Source organism: Platalea leucorodia (genome assembly GCF_965183815.1).
Source record: "Platalea leucorodia genome assembly, chromosome: 3".
NCBI lineage: Eukaryota > Metazoa > Chordata > Aves > Pelecaniformes > Threskiornithidae > Platalea > Platalea leucorodia.
The window spans coordinates 115763578-115778911 of record NC_138825.1 but is presented as its reverse complement, the minus strand read 5'-3'; the positions used below and the strand labels follow the sequence as shown (position 1 = coordinate 115778911).

At 41.6% G+C, this 15334-nt stretch overlaps 1 protein-coding gene across 1 annotated transcript; it reads left to right on the top strand.

Moving 5' to 3' along the window:
- Positions 1-1672: 1672 nt before the first annotated feature.
- LOC309587379 (uncharacterized protein) lies at positions 1673-14600 on the top strand (the record flags this gene model as incomplete). Its single annotated transcript, XM_082305497.1, has 21 exons — positions 1673-1695; positions 1937-1989; positions 3545-3637; positions 4999-5126; positions 5810-5953; positions 6649-6732; positions 7273-7440; positions 7509-7605; positions 7702-7925; positions 8793-8946; positions 9022-9230; positions 9317-9434; positions 9588-9793; positions 10322-10439; positions 11128-11297; positions 12065-12138; positions 12216-12343; positions 13136-13325; positions 13761-13902; positions 14174-14270; positions 14581-14600. 21 exons carry the CDS (start codon positions 1673-1675, stop codon positions 14598-14600), a joined length of 2640 nt encoding a protein of 879 aa, XP_082161623.1.
- Positions 14601-15334: the final 734 nt, after the last annotated feature.

Genomic DNA, 15334 nt, shown 5'->3' with positions numbered 1-15334 from the left:
ATTTTTTGATCCTCTTGAAGATGTGGGAGTGGTGCAGCGAGGTTAGCCGTGATAAGCAGCATAAACATGTCTGTCTAAAACGACCCTGTGTAATCTTTGTCAGGTTTAAGAAGAAACTCTGCAGAAAGGGGGCTGCCCAGGCTGGGCGGCCGGGAAGGCGCCGGGCTGGAGGGACGGGGCTGAGCAGTCGCATAGGAGAGGCTCAGGCTCCCTCGCGAGGACATCGGTGTTAATTACAAATAAATCCTCCAGTTCTACTGCTCCTCCAGCCTTCACGTGTGCAAAGGAAGGAGCAAACCCCAAGCGTTACAAGAATAAGCCTAGGACAAAAGGATCCCCAATATAAGGTTAGTCTAGGTATGAAAAATATATAGACAGAGGGACGCAGGCAATTCTGACCTCTCGTTAGGAAACACTGCTAAGCTTGCCTCTTGGCAAAGGTGTTTCAAACAGAAGAATGGCATGTGTTGACGTGTGCAATATTCCTTATGTCCTGGTAAAGCTGCCAGAAAATACACAGGTCCAAAAGAAAATGGGGAAATCAAAGCAATATTTTAGCCATGAAAGAGGAGAAATTATCATTGCCACAGGGGAACTATGGCTCTGAGAGTTAAGGATGTATTTGCAGAGTGACAGACAGCTGAACTGAATGATGACCAAGGCAAGGAATACTGAATTCTAGCACCCTTTATTACATACAATAATAAAACAACATTGCAGCTATTATTGTTTATGCTGCTGATATTGCTATAGGTGTACACAAACAGTGCTCAACAATTACAGAATACATGAACAGATAGCACAGCAACCCCTTTGCACGCTAAGTGACCTGGCCGCCTTCTGACCATCAGTCTTTCAGCTCAGCAGCCCCAAGGACACCACGCTCCCATGCATCACCTACGGTGACCAGAGTGCACCCACACTGATGACAGTGGGAAAGCGTCACTCATCCGGACCCAGGGGCAAAGGTCTAACTTCTCCGTCTTTGGCAGGCAGCAAAGGCAGGGTCCTTTCCTCCAATCTGTTTATGGTCAGATCCACTCCTCCACAGTTTTTGTGTTAGTTTTCCCCAAATTTGGGGATGATTTCTGTTCTAGATGTCCCACAGGTCACCCGGTGAGAAAATTCTTCATTTAGTTTGTGACACCCATCAGTATCCAGCTGGGTTCCCTTTTACTGTTAGTTTTGACCACTTACCTTAAATTTTCTTCCCTTTTTTGTTATGCCAATTGTTTTAAAGCTGCAGTTTACACATTTGCCTCTAGCAGACTTCAGCTGTCTGAGGAAAGCTATGCAAAATCCCCTACAGAGGGGACAAGGTGAAGAAAAATAATTTTGAAACAAAGAATTGCCACATGCTTTACCAGAACAACACCAGTTATCCTACTGCCCCCTAACAACCTGCTAGTTGGGAGCTAGCAACTATCAAATGGAGCAGATTTAACCAGTAAAGCAAATGAACAGGTGCCGTGAATTATAGGTCTGTTGTTAGGAGGGTAAACAGCTGAAAATGAGTTTCATCAGTATAAAGGTGGCAGTCTTTCTATTTAACCTAAGACTCTGGGAAGTCAGAAAGGCTTTGATATCTATGCAAAGCTAATGAAGGAGATTTTTGTTTGTGTGTGACTATAAAGGGAAAAAGCACCACAGGTAGAGGCTGAGGGAATGCACAATGGAGCTGAGTCTGGTGCAGAGGTGAGAGTTTCATGGCTGCTAAACATAAATGGTCTTACCTAAGGCATCAAATATATTAACTTCTCTGATTTACCTTCCTTAACTTTCTAGTGGTGACTACTTTGCCATTTCCAAGTCTAGACCTATTGCTCTAAACTTAAGTATAGTTTAATATCCAGACTGGAACTTTCTGAGCACAGAAACTTGTTAGCAAGCTGTTGTCACAGCTGAAGCTGCTGCTAATGCCTATCTTCTCTTATAGGTTGTTACTAATAGGGATATTGATCTCTGAAATATGGACCCAAGACAGATCAGGTAATGCTGCTGTAAACTGCTTTCACATAACAATTTCCAGGCTTTTTCATAGGTGATATCTGTGTTTGTGTGTGTGCTTCAGAAGTGTCTGAAGCTCTTGTGGCAGCCATATTTGCACATTTTTCTGAGAAACTCTAAACAGAGGTGTCTATTGGTAACTGCTCACAGCCACTCTTTAGGTTTATGTACCATCATATTTAGCAAATGTTTCTACCTTTCCTCACTCTGGTAACAAGCACTGATGAATTAATAGGGACTTTATTGTTGTTCTTGTTTTCTTGAGCCTAGTTATTGTTATTGACCATACAATAGGTAAGGTTTTTTAACTACTATAGAGGTATCAGTGCTTTGCCTGAGAAGAAACAATTTTCTTAACCAAAACTTCTGTCTGCTTTAACTGCTTCCTTACAAAACAGAGTTGGGCCCAAAACAGCAGATACAGAGAGCTGGTTCTAGTGCTGTCTGCCCTACTCGGTGCATGTGCTGTATAAACATGTTAGCATTGACCAAAGATCAAAGTAAAAACATACTGGAGGAGGTTTTATCCAGCTTGGAGCAATTATATAGCTTCTGCACTGAATCAAGTTGGTAGCTTGGAACATGGGCAGAATAAGGTCATGTTCGCCAGCATCTCTCTGGTGTTCCCTAGTATGACCAGCTCTGACATGGGAGTTGCGCCTCTGGTTAACTTAAGGGTATAGTGCTGAACTCTCTAGGAAAAAGGATCCTCTCAGCCCTTGAAATGCACTCTTACTATAAAAGATCTGGTTGGTATTAGCTCACTATGCCATAGAAACTTCTGTTTGAAACAACAAATCCCAGTTTATTAGAAATATATGTCAAATGAAAAGTCTTCCCTGGTCTCTAGTCCTACATTTAGAATAGTTTGCACTTACTTTTAAGAGGTTTGGCAGGCATAGCCTGGTTCATGCTGTGGTGATAGCCTGGGACTTGAGCTTCTCAAGCCATCCTCTTTGCTTCTGTGTGGTCCTTTCCCAGTATGAGCCAACTGGCTTCTGCTACTGGTACTTGAGGAAGTGAACAGGGTAGGCTGATGGGTAGTTGATGCAGCTGCTCCCCATCCTGAGTTGGCTTGTGGCTCCTCTTGTGAGTAGGTGTGTGTGGTTTTGGGGCTTTTCTTTTGTTTGCTTGAGGGTTTGGGTTTTCTATTTTTTTTTTTTTTTCTGTTTTTCAGGAAGGTGGGGGGACTTTCTTAACTTTCTTCTTCTGTTTTATTCCATTCAAAGTGTTCAGATTGGGGTAGCCAATTCAGTACTTTCTTGTCCCTGTTCCAAAATCCTGTTTCCGTGACTGGCTGCTGCAGGTGGCATTGCCAGTTGACCAGAGAGTTACTATTGGAATACTAATTTCAGAGCTGGCTTTTCTCCTGGAAGTATTGCTGGTTTAAAAAAACCTCTAACACCTCCTGGCTAGATGTGCTAGAATATGACTGTTGCAACACTGACTTTATAAAGCAGTCTGGGAAGTAACAAATTTCTGTTTGTATGTTACCTTTAATCCCCTACTTACTAGCCTTTCAATACATTCAACACAGGACCCATGAGTTCGGAGTGCTTGGGGAACCTTTTGCGTATAACACTGAGTGCAGAATACTTTCAGGACAAATACTTATCTTTTTCTGTTGTTGGTAAGTCGATATAGGAGAACTTGGAGAGGAAATTACACATGGTGAAATGTTTAAAATTCTGAGGTCCTCCTATGCTAGAATTCCCTGGATTACACTAAAATCACAGAGCTTAGTAGGTTGCACCTAGTTGTAAGTAACAGCCAAATGCTGCCTTTATTTCTGTATAGCCTATCCTATAGTCTTGTTGAGTGATAACTTAGCAATATCAAGTCTAGTCATGGCTGTCTTTGGTCTCAAATTAAAATGTACATGGTAGTTTCTAGGCATGTTAATGCTGGTGGATTTCCTTCCTGGTAAAAATATTCCCCAGTAACAGCACATACTATTCTGAAAAGTCACTAGCTGAAGCTTGCACTACATTACTGACTTTGCACTAGTGGCCCTCCGCTTTCTTTGCTTACAGCTAAGGGACCTGGTGGAGGCATATAAATTCTTAATGAAGTTATGAAAAATTAGCTGGGCCCTCTGGCTATGGGCTTAGTAATCAACAAGTGGTGCATTGAGTGAAAAGCACCACAGAGTGCCTTGAAAGGGCAGAGTGAAATAACTTTTGGGCTATAAACATAATCAGATGTAAGATCGTATGCATAAAATGTAAACTCAGCCTTGAACTAGTTATCCATGCTAGTTAGCTGTCTAACTAGATATAGTCCATAACATCCATCTGTCTAGAATGTTAAACTTGTGTAAAAACCCAATTAATGTATGGTTTTTGTTCAAGTGTCTTCATCCATACATAAAGACACTCTGCAATTGGGATATGTACAGCTTGAAAGTATAGAGCAATTATTTTTGGTAGAGAGAGATTTAAAAAAAAAAAAAAAAAGCAGCCCACAAAGACAGTTTTGTACCCTAGAAAAATCCAAGCTAAGCTTTAGTGTGCTTGTCATCCTGATTAGACCCTTGAAGAGACTCTGTTGGCCAGGTAGACATCAGAGAGAAACATGGGCCTGTGCCAGCCACAGATTAGACTCCTGATGTTGCTAGGCTGTCATCATCTGCAAATCCTGACAGCTTTGACACTGATGACCTAACTGACTGTTCTGTGCTTACTGGGCTTTTTGCCCCTTTCAGATTTAATACCTTTACATGTTGGATATTTTTTTCATCTTCAGTCCTTGAGCTGCTAGTGTTCCCTGTCTCAGTCTGTCTGTAATTCTACCTTTTTTTTACTTTCCATAGACTTTGGTACAGCTCATTTTCACCACTTAGCAATTCTCTCTTGCGTCTGAGCCCAGGGCATGCAGCTGGGCTGTGTTGGAGCAGGGTCAGCTGAACCCTGGGACAGGGGCAGGTGGCTGAGGGAGTTTGCAGAGCAGGAATTATACTCATTAATACTGCTCTTTGCTAATCACCCATAGATCAAACTGGCGTAGCCTGGGAGCTAGATGAGGCCATGGCATCACAGTGTGGCTATACAGTAACTTACAGTAATTGGAGTAACATTGAGTTTCGTGCTTCTGCACTAAGCTGCCATTCTCACTTAGAGGTAAGTCTATTATAGGCATTTTGACTACAGTGCTGTTATACATGACCTTTGTGCAAAAGATTACCAAATTATTGTTAGGTATTAATTGAGGTGTCGTAATATCTTGAACATCTGTTAGCATGAAATTATTTTATTCTCCTCAAACTTATCCAAAGGTCTGAGAATATTCTATGGTATTGACATTGAATGTCCTACAGATGAACACATGAAGCTTATCACATATGCCCTTGAAGGGCAACTGTTTTCTCTTGGATAGGAATAGGGAATTCTGCCTGGCAGCTGTGTTGCGCTCTGCTCTAGTATTTACTGTCTGAGACACGTTAGGGTAAAAGCTCAAAAGCTTTGACTGCTTATGTTGCTTCCTCACTGCTACTATGTCATAAAACACAAGATCAGCTATATTTTAGGGAGCTTTTTTTTTTTTTTTTTTGTCTGGCTCTGGGGCTATGCAAAAGGTTGAAGCTCCTCCCCAAAGTATTTATGTTGCTATGCAGCTATACACCAATAGGCATGTAGCCTATGTAGTTAACCGAGTAGAAAACAGTAATGCTTCAGTATGGAGTTGCCCTTCTGTGCAGAGGCTGGTGGGTGGATTTTATAAGTTACTCTTCATTCACACGGGTGGGTGGTGTCTAACTAGAAGAAATTGGTCTAACAAGCAAGCGTTTCCTGTGTCCGTGCAGAAGGATGTGTTCACAGTAACTATACAAATCAAAGCATCACATACTCCCAATATGAAAAATGCTGAAACTCATCTGAAAAGTGCAAGTTGCCATTATGGCCCATGGAGTCCAAGAGAGTTAGTATGTGAAAGTAACTACATGGAGGTAAGTGCTGGAAGCACAAATGGGAAGGTACTTAAGGTAAGAAGGTAAATATTCTAAAATGCTTTCTTTGGAAGCTTTATAGATGCTAGGAATGTGTATTGGAAACAGAATTTGAATGCCCCACCATGAACAGCTCACTAGTGAATGCACAGAGTGCATCTTAGGTTTATTGACACATTTTATATTATGCTGATATAGCCTACTAGCCAGCATTAATAGCCAATAAAGTTGTGAAATAGCATTCAAAAGGTTGAGCTAATGGCTTGAATTCACTGAATGTTGCCTCAACAAATCTTATTTGAGATTATAACAGAAATATGTACTTTCTGAAGGAAGTTTCCCTACTGAATTTGCTGGGGAGGAGAGAGAGCTGGCAGGGGGAAAGACTCTGCTTTGGAGAGGATATGGGCTTTAACTGGAAGTAGGAAAGGGAACATATGCTAAATATAAAAAGAAGCTGAAATCAAGTAGACTATAAATAATGCGCCATGCATGATGGCATTTTATGCTTTTTTTTTTTTTTTTTTTTTTTTTTTTTTTTGACTTGAAGGGGTTGGGAACCTCCCTCTAGGAAATGCTAGTCTCCCTTCTCAATCCTACACTGTTCTGAAAGTATTGAAGAAGACTTATAGGGTGTTGGAGACAAGTAAACAAGTGCCACCAGCAAACCCCCTACAGAGGCTTTTTCCTTTCAGGTTTCTGTCAGGAGGGAGGTTCCACAGACTGTAAAAGACTTCATTCAAGATGAACCTGAGGATTGGGCTCTTGCTTTTCCAGAGGTAAAACTACAGGTTTTCTTCCTAGTAAAAGTTAGTGCTACTTCTGGCACAACATCCTTCTATTCTATGTCTGCACAGTATAAAATGTCCTTTCAAAAAGTACTTAAGTAAGAAATGCAGAATTTCTGTACCAAGTGGTTTTAGCATAAAGATTTTATGCACTAGAAATATGGGCAGCTGTAGGCCATGTCTCCGAGGAAGAAATGGAAACAAATTCCTCAAAGAGCCTAGAAATCAAGTCTTCCCCAGGCAAGCGACTGTGCAACAGAAACTGTCCCTAAGACCTCATGGCCCAGGAGTGAACTGTGGATAGGCTTTTTTCTTCTTGGACCCTATATTTGCAATGCAGTGTTGCAGTTAACCTCCAATGCTCTTAATATGGAAAGTTTTCTGGGAAAGCTTGAGCAGTATCACACTAGCAGCATTTAGAATAAGGCAACAAATCTGCTGGGCAGTTGAATACAATAAATCATTCAATGTAGTAAATAAGAAGTTACTTTGAAGAGAATGTTTAAACTGCTGATGAATTTCTCTCGGTAGGCAAAAACAGGAGAAGCCTCAATATGGCAAATAGTGTTTCATCAGCCAGAAGAAAAAAAGGCTCTGCTTGTGAGCGATGCTTGGAGTGCAGGTTATGGACTCAACACCACAGATACCAGGGTTCTGCTGCGAATACCATACACTGCTGTGCAAATTCAGCTGGTTGAGGTTAGTATGCTCATTGTAGTCCAGCAAGCTGCCAGGATGTGTATGTCTAACTAGATCTCTTCCTACAGGCTCAGGGAATTACCTTTTCTGCAGTGAGATCAAGTACATTTTACAAACAGCAATGGATGATCCTGGTGGTGGATACTGCTGTGGCATGTCCTGTAGGTGAGAAATGTGGTCCCATATTCCAATGCTCAAATGTACAGGGACTGACTTACAACTAGAGTAATGAGCTGACAGCTTTCATATCTTTTCCTTAAGATGGTGTGGACTATGCTAACAAAACAATCATCTGGACTGTTCCAAAGTATATTCAACCACTCTCTGCTGGAGCAACTAGCTTTAAGGATGTGCTGGTTGAAGCTGGTGTGGATCTACACAAACTCTCTGCCAAAGAAATGGCTTCCAGGAAATATGTGTTATCAAATGACTTAAATGCAATTACGATGAAGATACCAATAGGTGCAGAAGGTGGTTATTACAAGGTTAGTGACTTATGTTAGGTGGCAGGCAACAAACTCTCTGGGGTTTGTTGTTGTTGTTGTTTTGTTTTGTTTTTTCTTTTCCCTTCCCCTCTCCTGGAGAGGAATAATTCTTCACCCCGTTCCTTCCAAATAAAGGATAGGGGTGAAGGTGAAAAAAGTATATATTAAAAATCCCAGAAGCCTTGACCAAAGATAGCTCTTGAAACTTTTCACAAAGTGGTGCTTACTTTTCTTACAAGCACAGAGGGACAGAATCCTATACAGAACTATTGATTTGTCTCCTTCCTCAGGTTAATATAGGGCTTTTGCCTTTTAGTCCTGACATCATACTCCCTGGAGACAGTCCTAACTGGACTGTAAAGCATGTGTGGGTTCTGTTGTATTTTACACAGACAATTTAAGAGAATGGGAACAACCCATTTGTCCACCAGACTGTAGGATACTGGGATGGGCTGAAACTATACATCTAAATCTAGTTCCTCGGAGTGAACTGAATCCTGGGCAAATGTTGTAACAACTGTACTTCAAAGGAAGTTGCGGGAGGAGCCCTTTCACTGGTGAAGTAGTCCTCTGCTGCTTTGAAACTTGGGAATGGGGGACAATTTTCAAAGGAAGTCTTCTGAGATAATCTAAACCCTTAGGTAAAAATAGAGCCCATAATAGTGATACAGCAAGTGCCACTTAAGAGTTCATGGTTCCTCACAGGTGGTGTGTTTTTGCAGATTTCTTTCCCAGTATAAAAACAGGGCCACAGAGCTGAGAAGAACAACTGTTTGGAGCTGTAGCTCTAGCTGGAACTTGAGATGCTACAACACAACTTTAATGTAAAATCATGTTATACTAAAGGGTGTTGATTTGAAATTCTAGACTTCTGTGAGCAGTGGACAGCATGGGGCAAAATACACCATCAACCTGTTCTTGGAACATCAGTGGGAAGATAACAAATGGGGACTAACCAAACATACTATCATCAAGGAAATAGAAACACCATTTGAACAAGTAGAACTTGCTATAACCAACAGTAAGTAACCTAGCATGGAATTTACTGAAGATTTTGGTACTGATAAGAGCTTAATGTTATTGCGTTCCTTTTCAGACTCAAATCTGAGTGCGAGGCTAATGAATGTAACCGTGGGAACGTTCCTCCCAGATGTGGAGCTTGTGAACTTAACCATTGAGGGGGCAACTGTTGCTGTAGCTGAAGCCATTCAGCATGGATATCTAACATATGAGATCAGATATGCTAATGGAAGCAAAGCCTATGTAATACAAGTCCCATTTGATGCACCAAGTGTTAAGAAAGAGGTGTGTACTAAGGCACTGCAGCACACCATGGTATAGAAATGATGATATTACTTGGTGATTTTTATTTCTAAATATGATTTTCCTAGTACATGAGAGTGGACATGAGAGCATATACCCTGAATGTTACACTTGCATTCATAACCCATCCAACAAGTGAGACCTTCACCATCCCCGTCATAACAGTGTCCGCTATTAAAGATGCAGGTAAACTAGTGGAACTTCAGTAAAACTGTACCAACCTGGCTGTGAACTTAGCTGTTAACTGGGCTTACTTCAGCCAGGGATACTGTCAGTCCTAAATAGCCCTATTAAACTGATGACAGCTAGCATGCTGGCTGACTCTTGACTGTATTACAGTACTGCCCAGTGCAAGAGGATTTTGTGATGGGAGGAACCTTCAGCTCATTATCACTCGTGGGAATGTGGACCAAAACTGGCTACCCTTCATCTCAGACTGGCACCTGACCCCAGAGGATGCGCAGAAGTACAACTACAGCCTGAGGGACAATGGCACTCACTGGGCAATCTCTGTCCCTTTCCTTTCCTCCCATGTGAACTATGAGGTAAGGATGCCAGCACGTAGCAATTAAAAAGCATGCTCTAGCTGTGAGGTATGAATATGATACACTATGTATGTCCTTGAAGGTCATAAAATAAAACTTCCCTTTGAGATAAGCTTCAAAGGATTAATGAAGGACTATTTTCTGCCCTTGGAAGAACACTTTAATTTCCCTTGGTTAATAGTGACAGAAGTAGTCAAGGAAAAAAAAAAAAAAAAAAAAAAAAAAAAAAAAAACAAACAAACAAAAAAAAACCACAACAACAAGAAAAACATTCTGCAAGCACTTTAAGGCTGAACTAGCTTTAATGGCAATTGTACATGCAATGGAGTTTATATTGCACTCTATTGCAAAATGACTGAAAAAGCTCATTGTGTTGGTTTCTAGATTAAAAAAAAATATCCTGTGGATTTGACTTTGATCAAGCACCATTACCTTTGGCCTGTGATAACCTGCCCTCTTAGTTTTTGCATACTTTAGTTGAACGGTGTGTCTTTATTCTCTTGTTTAACCTGTGACTGTCATCTCTAGGATTTTCATACCTCTGGAATAAAGGCTTCACTCCACTTAAGCTTGAAGGATGGCATCACCTTGGCTAACAGGAGGGACTTCTCAGTTTCCTGCAGATTTTCACCTTCAGAGCTAATACGTAATAACATGTTGGGGATTAGCTATTAATGCTCTTTGAGTTGCATAACTAAGTCACACAAGCCCAAGCAGTCTGAAATGTTTCTAGAGTTTATACTTGTGTGATAGTCTATCTGCCTGTCAGATTTCCTACAAAGTAATATGCCACAAGGCAAGTCAAATTACATATTGGACTGACTATCCTGTCTAGTACAGGAGAGGGGAAAGGAGGTGGGAAACTCTGCTTTCCCTCACACCTCCAAAAACATGAAGCTCTTAAAGGGGTTTTGGGGTTGGTTTGAGGGTCTTTGTTTTGGGTGGGTTGGTTTTTTTGGGGGTTGGGTTTTTTTGGAGGGGGGGGTTAGGTGTAGGGACGGTCATTTTTTAAATTAGTCATTCCAAAGCTACTCATCTGGATTGAATGTGTGTAATATGTTGGCTAGAAAAGTCCCTTTGGGAGGAGTGAGACCACCTGGGAGGAAAAAGGTGAGTGAAATCAGACTTCACCCATGTACTGCACATCCTACTGGCAGCTAGTTTGAAGAAAATCAAGTGTTAGTACTGAAGAGAGTCTTGCTCAAAACTTAATCCTTGTGAGCTGCCAAAAATACTTGCTAGCAAATCCATGCAGAACATCTTTGTTGTGCTAGGCTACAGAATAAAGGAGCTTGAGTTCTGATTTGTATGAAAAACTGTATTTTCTCTTTCAGAGTGCCTGCCCAATGGCACTGTGGTTATTACTGCAGTGAAATTAGTAGGAATTGCAGACGTGGACACTAGCCTGCTTGTGTTGAGGGACAGACAGTGCAAACCCAGTCTAGTGACAGAGAAGACTGCAACCTTCAAGTTCAATGTGAACACTTGTGGAACAAATAGAAAGGTAAGGGCTTAGTCATGTGAAGTTTCCACTGCATTGGGGCAGGGTTATTACTAGAACTGTCAGAGGTTCAGAGTTGAGCAGAAGCTGCAAGGTCACAGTTGACTTCTTGATAAGTAATATATCTATACTCCTTTTCTGAGGGTACTAAATTCAGTTGGACAGAAGTTCTTGGCAAAAACAGTTTTCAAGGCTTTCTGAAACTAGCTTTCAGTCTGACACATCTGAATTGTTTAGTAATGGACTTGAATGGGAGTTTACACTGTTGATATACACTCATATGCCTTGCAAAAGCTGGTTAGGTGTTGCTAATGACTACCTGGCCCAAGCCTACAGTTGGTCCTGTTCCTACCACTTGCATACTGCATAAATAGAAAACAGACAAAACAGCAAAGGATCAGATCATGCTCAAATTCAGGTCACCACAAAAGCAGCTTACTTCTGTGAGCGTTGCATCTTATGTTAGACACTGATTCTGTCAACAGAAACTACTGATCTCTTAGGCCCAGTGCACTCCTTTCTGGGGTGTTAGGTCATGTTCAAGGTATTAGTAGCTAATAATCTGTTTCTTCTTGACTATTGCATAGCTGTCAGCTGTAGTCAGCTTTAGTTCAGTAGGCATAGGGCTGTTGGCCAGTAATTTCTGGCTGTTCTGAAGCATACTGTGCTCAGGGCAACCTGCCAGTCAAGTGAAGGGATGTGGATATTGTGTCAAAACCAAAGTAAACTCTAATGTAACTGTCCTGTTTGCAATGATGTGTATCTTTCAGTTCAATAGCACAACTATGACATACGAAAATGATGTACTCTATTTCAGACCTGGCAATGATACACCAGTATATCAGTAAGTATCATTCCCTAGAAGACAGTTGTCTGAGGTATTTTGGTTTCTAAAATCTAATGTTAAACTTCTTCCCTCAGACTGAAATTTGTATGCTTGTACACAATCAAGCAGACTGTTGATGTCCGATATGAATCTAAGAAGAACCCACCACCCAGTATTAAGCCAGGGTTTGGCGCTCTTGCACTTTCATTGAAACTTTTCAAAGGTAACATTTATGACTAGACTTCACAGAATGGTTGAGGTGGGAAGGGACCTCTGAAGGTTATCTTGTCTAACCCCCCTGCTCAAGCAGGGCCACCTAGAGCAAGTTGCCCAGGACGATGTCCAGATGACTTTTGAATATTTCCAAGGATGAAGTGGAAACCTCTGTAAGGTCTCTAACACAGATTTTCCATTCCAGAATGCAATACAAATGGTCAAGTATCTATAGTGGATCAGACAGACACTTATGTCATCACTGACACAAATGTGGTTTTTCTGCTTGGTTTGGGCATGCTAAAAGTTTTGTGTAGTGGGTGTGATATCAGCTTCTCTTCCCTATCAACTCCCTCAGTGTTGCTAAGCAGAGTTAGCACTGACCGTAATAATCATAACCTGTGACAGAGAAGGAAGCTACAAGTAATACTGCTGTAAAATGGTAACTACACTGGCAGAAAGGGCTAAGTGAACACTTGCCCTGACTGCGGTGGCCCTGATGCCACTTTTTTAGTATCTTTTCAGAGACAGTTTTGAATGAGCATCTTGCTCCAACGGGTTTTTGCAGAAGGAGGAATGGCTCTCTTCTGGATACTCGGAGCCAAGGAATACAGTTTAGATCTTTACTTTCATTACCAGTTCTTATTTTTCTATCATCCTATCCCCGTCTGCTGACATCTATATGCTCTTCCAGATTTTATCATTACTGTACTAAAGTGATGGTAGAAAGAAGACTGAAGCAGAGAGTTCATGAATACTTACTCTGCAAAAAGGAAACTCTAACATCAATACTCTCTTCTAGAGAAATCCTATTCAGACCCTTATCAGGAATCTGAATATCCTGTGGTAAAATACCTGAGGGAGGCACTGTATTTTGAAGTTGAACTGCTCCAGCCTGAAGATGCAAGACTGGAACTAAACCTGGATGACTGTTGGGCTACAAACTCCCAAAGCCAGGACAGCCTTCCGCAGTGGCCCATCCTTATAAATGGGTAAGGAGGGCTTCCCTCCTGTATTTGGTAACTGTTCAGCACAAGGCCCCTTACCTTAGCTGGGAGGAAAGGGGAAGAGGACAGAAATCAGCTTGGATGCATTGTTTTGTCCCAACTGTGCAATTGCTGCTAGGCTGTGGAGTGCATGTTGGTGTCAGCACAGTGGCTATGCCTTCTGATGGCAGCAGGTCATGGGGGTGGCCAGAAGTGATTCTGGCTAACAGCTTCCAGCTGGAAAGAAAGAACAAGAAGCAACCCTGACTGTGGCCAAAAGCAGGGACTGTGAATGGGGGAGGGTGTCTCCATACCCTGATGGCTAGAAGAAAATAGAGAGAGGGAAGTTCCTCTGTAGCCCACCTCCTTGACTTGTTTAAAGATCCAGTTGAAGTGATGAAGGTATAAATTAAATATGTTGTCTTTCACTTTCCCAAAAAGGTGTGAAAACAGCAAAGACTCCTACAGAACAGTTTTCCACGAAGTTAACTATAGCCTCAGAGTAAAATTTCCTCAGCACCTAAAGAGATTTGAAGTGAGGATGTTCACCTTTGTACAAGGCACAACTCTGTTACAAGAGCAGGTGAGATGTCTCTGTGGCCTGTCATGTGCTGTTGACAGTCCTGATATGTGAGGCTGGAGCAGTGCATGCAGCAAATGCTGTGTAAGATCTCAGCTGGCCAGGTGTTGTCTGGAGCTATTAGCCACCTTCTTGAAGGCATAACTATAAGAGTAGTAAATAAAGACTAGCCACTTAACAGTGTTCAGTTCATCTCCTTTGGGGTCAGTACACAAATCAAGTGTTTGCCAAATAAGACTCCCCTGCACATAATATAAATATTCTTGTCTTGTAGCTGTATTTCCACTGCAATGTGGTGATCTGCAGCATTACGCAACAGCCTTCAGGCTTTCTTTGTCCAAGGAGATGCAATCCTGGGAAACACAGACTTGGTAAGAAAACAGACACTTCTCAAATTGCTCTTGAATCTTTGTTCAGCAATATGGCACATGCTCTCAGGAGCTGTGTCAGATGACAGACTCCTACTCCTAGTGTGTGCTGTACAGAAAATTAAAAGCTGAAATGTCTCACTAGACCGCAGTGCAGGACCACATCCACAGGGGCAAGCGTCATCTGGAGCAGTCCTTGTTAGGAAGGAAAACGACTAGAGAGGTTGGTGTCAATCTTAAATTACACTACTGAAATACCAAGCATACTGCTGTTGTAAAGTAACTGACTTCTTTGTGTCTCTTCTCCCTGTAGGTGAATACACTGACTTTTGACAGAGAGTAAGCAAGAACTATTTAGTTTTATGAAGTTGCAGTTAGGTGGCCTAAGCAAGCACAGCCTGTCCAGACTTACAAGTGAGGATATCTTAAAAATATCTACTGGGAAAATACATTGATGGTATCTACTGAGAAAAGGGTCAGCTAACCAGAGTAGATGTATCTTTGTCTTTAAGTTAAATTAGTGTGTTGCTCTCTTGTGCTCCTCTACAGTGTTGAACTCTTAGTCTTTTGTTGTGACTTGCATCTGACCTAGTCTGCTCAGCTAACATGTCCAAAACTTGTGTCTAGTCACTTCGCAGTTGAAAGCATCTGATTTGGGGTAGGGGGAGGAGGATGGCAACAGGTGTGAAGTCAATTGTAAATCACTTTAAGCTTTTTTTAAAGCTTCAGTATGAACAAAGGATTGCAGGGAGCTTAATGTCAGTAAGACAAAGTGTTTTTCAAAGCAAGATGGGGACGAACATACTCGATCCTGTAGTGGCTATTGACAGAAAAGCTGTAAACTGTAGATCTTGCAGGAGTGTTGTGGCTCTGCAATGTCAAGTTGCTTTCCCTAGTTGGGGGGAGATCACTCACAGGTATCAGTGACTGCTTAGCTGAGTAAGCTGTCAGCCTAAAGGAGAAAAAGCTTTTAGTGAAGACTGGTAGTAGTAATAACGCTAATATATGGACTCTATCCACGAAGTGTTAAGGATTCTTCCTTACTAAAGAACATAATGCTTAGTAGC